At 46.9% G+C, this 12,392-nt stretch overlaps 1 protein-coding gene across 1 annotated transcript; it reads right to left on the bottom strand.

Moving 5' to 3' along the window:
* Positions 1-11,741: 11,741 nt before the first annotated feature.
* On the bottom strand, positions 11,742-12,131 carry LOC147959807 (uncharacterized). Its single transcript, XM_087532924.1, has one exon. The coding sequence runs from the start codon at positions 12,129-12,131 to the stop codon at positions 11,742-11,744; it is 390 nt and encodes a 129-aa protein (XP_087389050.1).
* Positions 12,132-12,392: the final 261 nt, after the last annotated feature.

The following is a 12,392-nucleotide window of genomic DNA, read 5'->3' as shown; positions in this document are numbered from 1 at the left end:
AGCCCCTCCGAGAGAGAACGGTTTCTGGCGATTCTTTCCGCGAGCTTCTTGCACTTCTTCCCGGTGAATCCCTCCACCCCAGGCAAGCCACACCCTCCATTTGCATGATTGCAATGCAGTGACATGGTTTACTTATTTAAACTTGTTTAAAATATTGCATTAGCTATGTATGATTTGTTCATGGCATTTCTCGGAGTATTATTTTGATCTTGCTATTGCCATGATATTGCTTGGAGTTCTCGGAGTATTATTTTGCACCTTATGTGGATGATATGTTGCCATTGGATTATTAGTGGCTTATATTGGGATTATTCTCATGTTGGTATCTGGTATTATATTTTGGAGTATTACTTTGGATGTCATGTTGCCTTTGGATTATTAGTGGCTAGTATTCTTTTCATCATGATGATAGTTGATATTATGTTATGGAGTATGATTTCGGAGATGATGCTTGCGTGTGGATCTTAGCTGGATAGCTAGTTCTTGCTATTGGAGTAGTAGTATTATCGTTCTTGGATTCATCATGATAGTAGTGTTATGCTATCCTTGGAGTATTTTCGTATGATGATATTATGCCTTGGATTATTTGTTGGATAGAGTTATGACTTGGATTACAGGTTGATATATGATGTTGGAGTATCAGTTATCACTGTTATATTTTGGGGATAAATTCCATCATTAAGTTGGTCAGGTGCCACCGAACCAGGCTTTTCTAGTGCAACCACATTTTCCTTTTATGGGAAGGCCCTAATACGGTCTATGGGCATGCCTCTCGCCGGTGCCTCCAATGAGGGAAGGTTATGGGCACGCGCTACCTTGATCAGGTAGGCGGACATAAGCCTTGTGTGCCTGTAGTTGTTGTAGGCACCTTTTTGTCCCCGTATGGGACCGTTTATCTTTTGCCACGACGGTGGTCGTTGGATGTCACGAGTGGACATTGGGGCCACCCATGACTGAACCCAAAGGGGGTGTTGGTCGGAGTGGCCGGGGGAGTGTCATGGCGGTAGGTTGGTTTTGTCGGAATGCCGTTGGTCCACACGGATGGGAGTGCGAGGCCATGGGTACCGTGATGTGGGTATAGTGCGCTAACCTCTGCAGAGTGTGTGTGTTTAATCTATCGATAGCCGCGTCCTCGGTCATGGGCACAGGTTCGTACTAGGTCACAGTGTTCGATCAACACTCACATGACGGGATGACTTATAGGTGCTTTATACATTTATATTGTGAGCTGTAACAGTTTGGCAGGATGCTGATGATGATGTTGGGATGATCTCGAGGATGATCATTCAGTTTGTGATGTGGTCATGAGGTGATCACATGGATGATTTTATCATGAGGTGATCACGTGGATGATTTGATCGCGAGGTGATGATGTGGATGTTTTGGATCACAAGGTGATCAGGTGGATCATGAGGTGATCGAGATGGCATATTACTTGCCCGGATAGCCAAGAGTGAGATTGTTATTGAGGTTTGAGATGGTGGTTTATCAGTATGGCAGTAGGTGCATATCATGCTTAGTAGTTGCTTTCGTATCATACTAGTTGTTAATTAATTAACCTGTTTTATGCTATGTTGTTGTCTTGCCTTGATGCTTTTGGTTGTTGTGAGCTTGCAAGTACATTCAATGTACTGACCTAGCGTTTCATGCCAGATTGCAGGTGATGTCGTGATTGATTGATTGTCGAGGTTACCGTGCATGCGAGCTAGATCGTGTCCCAGCCAGAGTCCCTGCGGAGTGGAGTTCACCACCTTCGTCGTTATTCCGTTGCTAGAAGTATTTTGCTGTTACGAGTTGTTCCACTGCTAGCATAGAGCAAGTGTAGTATCGCAGGCGTAGTGTCGCCATGCTGATGTGATTCTTTGTAATATCAGACTCATGTATGTATTATCCTTTGTAATAAGAGCTGATTTGTTCTATGTCAAGCAGTGCTGTATTCCAGAGACTTCTCCTCGATCTCTGGGCTGGAATACGGGGCGCTCTTGTTTCTCTGAGCCGGGTGCCACACAGATGGACCCACCAGCTACGTCTTCGCACGCAAGGAAGTGCCTCCTTATTACGTGCAAAAAAAATCCTCCCACTGTCAGCTCGGACCCACCAGCTACATCTTCACACGCAAGGAAGTGCCTCCATATGCTCCCTGACAGTCGGGACCCACCCGGTCGAAGCATACGTAGCGTTGTCATTCTGGTCGCAAACGTGTATGTACATACTAGTCCATTGGTCTTTCTGCCACGATGAATCGTGGCCCAGTAAGGAATGGTAGCTATTCAAGCAGTCCCGTCTATATCATGTACACATATGTACATACATACGGACTGGGTCTTGAACGCCTACTCGCGCATACGTACGGCCAGGGCTCATGTACATGGAGTGGCAGCGGAGGTCAGCAACGGTGTCCTGTTCATCGGCAGCCAACCGGCAGGGGTGGAACGGAGAAACTGCGTTGTGTTCATCAGGAGGCAACGCAATACGTCCTATTCATCAGGAGCCAACTGGCTTGAACGAAACAGCCAAAACGAGGCCTAGCATACCGCAGAACGGAGGAAACGGCCTTCTATTCGACCGCCTACGGTCGAAACGGGATCCTGTTCACTGGGAGGGGTCTGGCGTACTGCAAAAAGGAGGAAACAGACTTCTCTTTTGACCTCCTATGGTCGAAAACGGGGTCCTGTTGATCGGGAGGGGTTTGGCGTACCGCAAAACGGAGGAAACATACTTCTCTTCGACCTCCTATGGTCAAAATGGGGTCCTATTCATCAGGAGGGGTGTGGCGTACCACAAAACGAGACTCCACGGGCTACTGTTCATCCACCGTCTACTGCCTTGCTCTTGCCTCCATGGGCTACTGTTCATCCACCGTCGAGCTCCTCCAGCCTCCACCTGCGACTGTTCATCCACGATGTCTCCGTCCTACCTCCACCAGCTACTGTTCATCCATGGGCTCCTATTCATCTAGCCTCCACCGGCTACTATTCAACCAGCCCTCCACAGGGTCCTGTTCATCCACCCACAACCGGCTCAATCGGGGTCCTGTTCATCCAGCGGCAATGACCTCTACTACTACAGGGTCCTGTTCATCCAACCCCCACCGGGAACTGTTCATCCAACCCCAACAACTCCCACTGTTCATCAAGAGGCAGCAGGTTCGATCGGCTTTAGTTAGCAGTAGTAGCGAAGGAATCGCTCGATTGGGTTCAGTTAACAGCTAGGGATCGATCGATTTCTCGGGTTCAGTAATGCGTAGCCAGTGCAATTGCTTGGGTTCAGTAGGCGAAGGCCTCACTTGGGTTTAGTTAGAGCCCAATGCCTCGCACCCACTCGCGTATGTGTATGAGAGAAACGCGCCATCCCTCCATGCATTGCTCGGCCCCGACCACCCACCGTAACTGGGAATGCCCCGATATTTTCCTCGCCCTCACTTCTACCACAGTTTTTTCCATCATGGACGGCCCAAATAATGTCATGCAGCTGCGTCTCCGGCCCACCCAGGACGAAAATCCTATTTTCTGTCAAGATTTTTTTGTCATAGAAGTAGGTTCCCACCACATCTATGATGATATTGGGTTTTATCACAATCATCATCATAGAAGTGTCGTAAGCATGGCAGAATTTTTTTGTTCGGCCCAAAATGTCACGGATGTGTCTTTTTTGTAGTGTAGGGACTTTTTGATCCCCATTGCACCCTTGAAGTACCTGTATGTTTGGACACTGTGACCTTCTACGTTGCAATAGGAGCAAGGAGGTGCTTTCTTCTTTGGTCCAGGTTTTCCTCTGGCCTTGGTTTTCTTCTTTTCATCTTTCTTAGCTTTATTCTTGTTGAATCTTCTCTCAATCAGTGTCCTTCTCCTCTTTGCCTTTTCAGTTGGATGCCCTTTCTTTGGAACACGCACGGGGTTCTAAAGCATAGCATCGCCGCCAGGTTGTGGCACAGTGGTCGTCTCGGGGGTTTGTTGTTGCTGCAGGACATTTTGCTGTTGTGTTGCTTGCTGCTGATTTGCCTCCTATTGTTCTTGGAGTGCCCCTTGCCTCGTTGTAGCTATGAGGGGCTCAAGTTGTTGAGTTATATCATTCATTATTTTGTAGGAAAGATCATTGCTGGAAGCTTGGGAAGCCAGCCATGTATACTTTCTGCACAAGGAGTTATACTTGAGAGTGTTGATTGCAGGGTGCCCAAAATCTAGGAGACGTATACCACTGCTCATTGCCATTGTCGCAGCTTCTAACCACCTCTCTAGCATGTATCTTTATGGAATTTTTTGGACATTGAGGTGCATCCTTACCCTTATGATGTGTGCACAAATAATCCCATTCATCTGAAAACAGTTGCAGTTGCATTCAGATTTCTCCTTTGCCAACACAACATTCACTGAAAAATATTCTGGGGTTCTCAAAGTAATTGGAGTGCAGCTCAAACCTCATGCTTGCATTGTCAAGAGTAGGGGCTTGGTTCACGATGAGTCATGTTGATGCCATTACCTCCTTTTGAAACTTGACAAACACACTTCTGGCATAGAAGTGAACTGCTTGGCGCTCAAAGTTGTACCTGAATGTTGCAATGAAAAGGTTAATGATTTGGACTTTTTAAGTTCCTTGTTCTAACCTTTTCTTTCACAAAGCACACACGTACCTTGAATAAAAGTGGTGTAGTTGTTGTGTGGCCTATGAAAGCTTGAGTGTCTTCACGATCCAACATTGTTTCTTGAAGCACCTCATATTGTTGTACAAATCTCCAGACAGAGTCTTGAGGGTTGACAAATGTCTTGAAGTAGGAGTTGAGACCGTCATACTGCCCTCTAGTGCTTGTAAATGGGAAGAAATTCTTCCGGAAGTATGTTGGAGCCTAGGTTTCTCGCGTACGTGATGTTTACTATGCAACTTTATTCTTGTAGACTCGTGTTGGGCCTCCAAGCGGAGAGTTCTGTAAGACAGTAGCAATTTTCCCTCAAGTGGATGACCTAAGGTTTATCAATCCATGGTAGGCATAGGATGAATATGGTCTCTCTCAGACAACCCCGCAACCAAATAACAAAGAGTCTCTTGTGTCCCCAACACACCAATTACAATGGTAAATTGTATAGGTGCACTAGTTCGACAAAGAGATGGTGATACAAGTGTAGTAATGATAGCAGATATTGATTTTTGTAATAGGAACAATAAAAAACAGCTAGGTAGCAAGTAACATAAGTGAGCACAAACGGTACTGCAATGCTTGAAAATGAGGCCTAGGTGTGACGGCCCGAGACGACGCTCCAGAAGCCTTCCATGTGTTGCATGTCAGTCGTGTTATTTATTTATTTGTCGCACTCATCATGTCATCATGTGCATTGCATCCTCATGTTTTTAAAATGTGCATCCGTCCCGGTCTCCCCGTTCCTTCTGTTGTCCGTTCTGAGCCCAGACACACTTGCACGCGCCCGCGGCACGTCCGAAATATTATTTTATAAGCGGCCGGAAAATATTCTCGGAATGGGATGAAAGCTGGCATGCAGTGTTGTTATGTTGTCGGTAGACCGCCTGCCAAATTTCATCGCATTCGGAGTCCGTTTGACGCCCCAATGGATAACTACAGTGGCATTATAGTCGGTCAAACCGTCAGACGTTTTCGGTCTCTGGAAACCATGCTGGGCTATATTTCCGTCTCTCTCTTCTCTGCCCCAGACCTCTCCTACACAGCCCATTAACCCCTCCTAGGCCCAAACTACACTACCCCTCCGACCGGAGCGGTCGGATCCCGATCGGAGGGCTCCAAACGGCCTCAAACCCCCAACCCTAGCCCCTCTTGCTATATATGGACACCCCCTCTCCATTTTGGGTAGCCTAGCCCATCCACCTACCTCTAGCCGCCTCCCTCCTCCATTTCCGTGCCAAGCCACCCCGCCGCCGCCACTTGTCGCCGGCGCAGAGGCCGCACCGCCACCTGAGGCGTTGCCCCAGCCAACCGGGTGCCGCCACGTCGTCTACGCCGCCTCCCGGAGCCAATCTGCGGTCTCCACGTCGCCCCAGCCCTACTCCCCGCAACCGCGGCCTGCCAGGGCCACAGCCAGCCCGCCCGGGCCCGACCGCGCCCGCAGGTGCCCGACCAAGCCACGCCGCTTCCCCCGCTCGATCCCGATGGGAACTGGAGCGCTGCGTTCGCCACCTCCGTCCAGCCCTTTCGCCGGAGCGCCGACCCCGCCGGCCGGTTGCCGGAGGAGCTGCCGCCCCACGTCCCCGACCATTCCCCGCCGTCCGGACCTCACCAGTGGCCGTGTTCGCCGCCGCGTCGCCTTAGCTCGTCGTAGCAGCGATCCGTCGCCGCCATGGCCTTCCTCGACACCGTCCTTGTCCAAGTGCGACCGGATCCGGTGCCCAGGGGCCGGATCCATCCGTCCCCGACCTCATCTCTGGCCGTCCCGCGCCCCTGGACCTCGCCGGAGCTGTGCTAGGCCTCCGCCGTCGTCCTGCTTCAAGGAGGAGCGCGACCCGCCTGATCCTCAGCTCCGTTGACCGCGGCCACCTCCCCATGGGCCGATTCCCAGCGCAAGGCTCGACCTATGCCAAGCCAGCCTACTTCAGCCGCTCCGTCCGCACCAGGCCCAGATCTGCCAGCTCCCTAGAGCCCGACGTGAGCAGCCCAGTTCCACCAGATTCGGCCCATGTCATATTTTTTTCGGCTCTGCGATTTTAGCAACTATTCCAGGATTTATCTGTTTTGCAGAAAAACCCCTAGACTTCATGTATTTAATAATTCACAAACCATGCATCTTATGTGAAAACTTTATATATGTAACTTTCTTAGAATTTCATCTAGTTTCATAATCTGCATCATTCATCCATTATAAAAATGTTTAAAATGTTGTTTGATTAAATTTGCTCATATGCCATGTTAAAATGTTTTATTTCATAACTAAATAACCGTAGCTCCAATTTTAATAAACTTTATCTGTAAATGGGGTAGAAAAATGCATAGATTAACTTGGTGCACTTTGTTTTACTATTTAACAACAATAAAATATGCTTTAAGACAGAACAATACCAAATTTTAAATATGCACATGAGGATTTTTCGGAATTGTTGCTTGTTATTTCCGGCCTCATTTAAACTTTACTAAATAGTTAGTTTACTTATGCTTCACCTCGTGCCATGTTTGACAACATTTAGTATTGTTGGGTACATAAACGGGAGATAACTAAATAATTGCATGTGGTGTTTTGTCAATATGCAACTCGTTGCATATTGAGCTCCACTTAATTTGTCGAATTGTTTGTTGCGCTTTGCCATGCCATGCATATTTACACCAGACATGCATCATCCTTGGTTGTGCATCATGCCATGTTTATGCTTGTGTGTTTACCATGTTGCTTGCTTCTTTCTGGCTTGCTTCTCTCGTTAGCTTCGGTTTTCATTCCGGAGTTGTGAGGATTCATTCGACTACGTCCGTTTGTCTTCTTCATGGACTCGTTCTTATTCCTTGCGGGATCTCAGGCAAGATGACCATTACCCTCGATATCACGTCTATATTTGCTTGCTAGTTGTTCGTTCGATCGCTATGTCGCGCTACCTACCACTTGTTTTATCGCGCCTCCCATATTGCCATGTCAAGCCTCTAACGCACCTTCCTAGCAAATCGTTGTTTGGCTAAGTTACCGCTTTGGTCAGCCCATCTTATAGCATTGCTAGTTGTAGGTGCCTTGTAGATTGCTCCATGTTGGAACATGGATATGTTGGGATATCACAATATCTCTTATTTAATTAATGCATCTATATATTGGCACATGGTGGAAGGCTTGGCCTTTTGCTCGGTGTTTTGGTCCACTCTTGCCGCCCTACTTTCCATCATACCGGTGTTATGTTCCTTGATTTTTTGTTCCTTATGCAGTTGGGGTTATGGGACCCCCTTGACAGTTTGCTTTGAATAAAAATCCTCCAGCAAGGCCCAACCTTGGTTTTACATTTGCCTAACAACCTATAACTTTCCGTTGGGGTTGCAAACCCGAGGGTCATCTTTATTATAACCCTTGGGCCAGTGCTCCTCAGAGTGTTGGTCCGAAACAGGTAGCCTGCGGGGCCAGCTTGGGGAAACTTGAGGGCTGGTTTTACTCGTAGCATGTCCCATCCGGTGTGCCCTAAGAACGAGATACGTGCGACTCCTATCGGGATTTGTCGGCACATCGGGCGGTCTTGCTGGTCTTGTTTTACCATTGTCGAAATGTCATGTAACCGGGATTCCGAGACTGATTGGGTCTTTTCGGGAGAAGGAATATCCTTCGTTGATCATGAGAGCTTGTGATGGGCTAAGTTGTGACACCCCTGCAGGGTATAAACTTTCGAGAGCCGTGCCCGCGGTTATATGGCAGATGGGAATTTGTTAATATCCGGTTGTAGAGAACTTGACACTTGACTTAATTAAATGAATCAACCGCGTGTGTAGCCGTGATGGTCTCTTTTCGGTGGACTCCGAGAAGTGAACACGGTTTGTGTTATGCATGAATGTAAGTAGTTTTTAGGATCACTTCTTGATCACTTGTAGCTTCACGACCATTGTGTAGCTTCTCATCTTACTCTTATTTGCGTATGTTAGCCACCATATTTGCTTAGTGCTTCCTGCAACTACACCTCATTACCTTATCCTACCCATAAGTGTAAATAGTCTTGATCTCACGGGTGTGAGATTGTTGAGTCATCATGACTCACGGATACTTCCAAACAGTTGCAGGTGCCGATGATGCCAGTGTAGATGATGCCACTGAACTCAAGTGGGAGTTCGATGAGGACCTTGGTCATTACTTTGTGTCGTTTCCTGATGATCAATAGTCGTTCCCAGTTGGGATGATCGGGGATCTAGCATTTGGGGTTAGCTTCCTTTTTCGTTTGGATTTGACCGTAGTCGGTCTATGTGTGTATTTTGGATGATTTATGACTTATTTAAGTCTTTTGTGACGTGGCGAGTGTAAGCCAACTCTACTTATCCCTGTCTTGTTCATTACATGGGATGTTTATGAAGATGACCCTTCTTGCGACAAAACCACTATGCGGTTATGCCTCTAAGTCGTGCCTCGACACGTGGGAGCTATAGCCGCATCGTGGGTGTTACAAGTTGGTTATCAGAGCCATCCCCGACATAGGACTCCCTTGCTTGATCGAATCGGTGACGTTGCTGAGTCTAGAACAGAAATATTTTGAGTCTTAGGATTATATATATCGGAGAGTAGGATTCTTTTTACTCCTCAGTCCCTTCGTCGCTCTGGTGAGGCCTCCTGACGTAGATGTTTTGACTTTCTTCTCCTCAAATTTCACAAATTTTTTTTAGGATCACGCGTGTATCTTGGGATCGTTCTGATATTCTTGTGACAAGAACATTATTCTTGGTGCCTCCTGACATTTAGGGGTTGTGGCAGTGTTCTGGGGAGTTGAGCTCTGAGGTGTTGTCGTCACAATTTTATCGTTGCAGTTCTGGAATACCTGAGTTCGCCGACATCGAAAATCTCTTTTATGCAGTTGTGGGTGAGATAACCTCGACGCCACCCAGTACTGGGGCAGGAGTTTGGGAGTATTGCCATAACTTGTATAACAGATGCTTTTCGAAGGTTGAGGTACATGATTTCTACAGTTTTCTTTGTTATGTGTTGACAAATGGATACAGTCGGAGCGTAGGGATTTTTAGTTGTGTGATATATATTGTGCCTCCCTGTATCCCCAACACCAGATTGCATAACCAGAAAGTTTCGGGAGTTTTTAGGTGGGAATTCAAGTATCTCATAGGATATCTTTCCAACAAACACATGATATGATATGGGGTCTATCATATGTTTGTTCCGGCTTATTCTGCAAGCCAAATCTTTTATTTTGTTTTGATTGTGGTATTCGAGTTGCTTCGAAGTCAAATGTGGATTCCATACCTTCCCTAAACGGTGTTCTCATATTTCTATGTGAATACTAATCTTTTTTTATCATTGAGGTTGTCATGTTAATTTTTTTCCAACCGGTGCGCTTCTCATCAAGTGGATCCAATCATTTCAACATTCGTGAGATCAATTCTAAGTTTTCTCAACAGTGTTTGTTTCATCCGTCCCAAGTTTTCTTTGTTTTTTTCGCCCTCCCACCCTTTTTCTTCAAGGACTCATATTTCTTAATCAAGTATCCATCTTATGGATGTGAAGTTTCTTCATTCTTTCCTTCAATGTCCTTAGCCAGTGATTTCTCGTGTAGATGGCCAGGAGTTTCAAGTTTATCATTCTCCGTTCTCTTTTCTTCTCCGGTGGATTCAATTCAAGCTTTCGGTGTTGGCCATACCCTTTTCATTGATTCAAATGCTTTCCCATGTCGGTGCACACCTGAATCGTTCACCTCTTGCTATTCATTTGTTGCGGAGTCTTGAAGATATATTAGAAGATTCGCATTTCCATTCTTAATCTGTTCAAACTATTTCGAGATTGTTATCTCATTCAATCCATTTAATTCAACCGGTGCAATATTTTTCAAGCAATGTTTTCGAAAGGTGTTTCTTTTGATTGGTCCCTAACCCATAGGTGTTTTCCCAGGATATTACCTGACTCTTCTATTTTTCCGGAGTTATTCTCAAATTCATTTCAAAGTCTGACATAAGAATGAATTATCATCAGTCAAATATTTTCTCCAAGATCTTTCAAATTGTTTTCATCGTTGGTTCAACCTTTCTAATTTTCATTCTGGAGTGCCTTAACAATTCATGGTGGTGTTTCTCATCGTCATTCTCTACATTTGAAGACCAAAGAATATTTTTTTCCTAAATCTTGGTCCGTTCTCTTGAAGATGCGTAGTTCAAGCTTGATGCCATCCTCTCATAATTGTTTTCGATTGTGAGAATTATTTTCACCCATCCGGAGCAATTCAGGAGTCTTTTCAGTTTGATTCTCCGGAGCCCATCATCTCCGATTTATTCATTCCAGGTTTTAGCTCTCGTTCTCCAAATCTTACTGGGGCATCATTCAAGTATTCTCTAATCAGCTTGTCATCTCTTCATTATCTTGTATCTAAGTTCCCTCAAGTATCTTTATTCGTTTTCTAATTCTTCCGATGAATAGTGCCTTCGCTACATTCATTTTCGATACATATGGTGGTTCGTTGAACATTTCTCTTTGTTCGTTATTGTATCAAGTCATTCGTTCTTCCCAAATCCAACCGGTGGTTCGTTGAACACCTTCTCTAAGTTTGCGCTATATCTCTCTTAATCCTTTCAATGAGAATAAGTAGTATGCCAAATCCGTTGCTTGTCATCAATTTAAAATGATGAAGGATACGCATATTGTAATTCTTATTCTTGTTTCATCCAAGTGATTTAATCCCTTCCTTCGGAGTTTGTTCAGGATGAAGTAATTCTCGGTTCGTGATGCATCATCTTTTATTTTTCGGAGTTCGACAGAGACGACTTTGATGGGGTGGCCCTGGAAATAGTACTGCAACTTGCGTGAGGCCACCAGGAGTGCGAGCAGGAGCTTCTGAGGCATGGGATATCGTGCCCTCGTGTCCCTCAGCACTATGCTGACGAAGTACACCGGGTGCTTGATGTGGACCGGCGTGTTGGTGAGGCTCGCGTCTTGTGTGAGCTGGGGTGCTTCCTGAGGTGACGTGACCCCTGGCGCCCGGTCGCTTGCGGTAATATCTGCGGCATCATCTTGCCGAGCTCGGTCTTCCGTTGCTGCCGCTGCGGCTCTTGCCTCGCCTTCCCGATCTTGTGTCGTCTCGGCTGGTGATGTGGCTGGGCATGGCGCTCTCTTGGCCTAGTGGTCTTCTCGAACCGCCACCAGCACGGCGCTGGCGAAGTATGGGGTGGCGACAACATAGAGTACTAGAGGCTCGAGAGGTCGTGGCGCCACCAGCACCGACGGGCTGGTCAGATATCTCTTGAAGTCTTGGAAGGCTCGGTCGACCTCCGGAGTCCACTCTAATGGGCCCTTCTTCTTCATCAGCTTGAAGAAGGGTAAAGTGCGCTTTCCTAGCTTGGAGATGAAGCACCCCAATGCAGTCACTCGACCAGCCATCTTCTGCATTTCCTTGAGGGTCTGCGGCGGGCTCATGCCCTCGATGGCCTTGATCTTCTCCAGGTTTGCCTCGATCCTTCTGTGTGATATGAGGAATCCCAGCAGCTTGCCGGAAGGGATGCCGAACATGCACTTTTCCGGGTTAAGCCGCAAGTTCACCTGGCGCGGGCTCTCGAAGGTCTCCTCCAGGTCTTGGATCAAGGTTCTCACCTCCCGAGACTTCACCACAATTTCGTTGACCCAGGCCTCCATGTTTCTCCTGAGCTGCCACCCTAAAGCGATGTGCATCAGCCGCTAAAAGGTCGCGCCCACGTTGCGCAGTCCGAAGGGCATGCAAGTGTAACAATATACCCCACACGAGGTCAGGAAGGCTGTCTTCTCTACATCTTC

This window comes from Triticum urartu, chromosome 7A (assembly GCF_056163025.1).
Source record: "Triticum urartu cultivar PI428250 chromosome 7A, HENAU_Tu73, whole genome shotgun sequence".
Lineage (NCBI taxonomy): Eukaryota > Viridiplantae > Streptophyta > Magnoliopsida > Poales > Poaceae > Triticum > Triticum urartu.
This window is presented reverse-complemented; position numbering and strand designations above follow the sequence as displayed.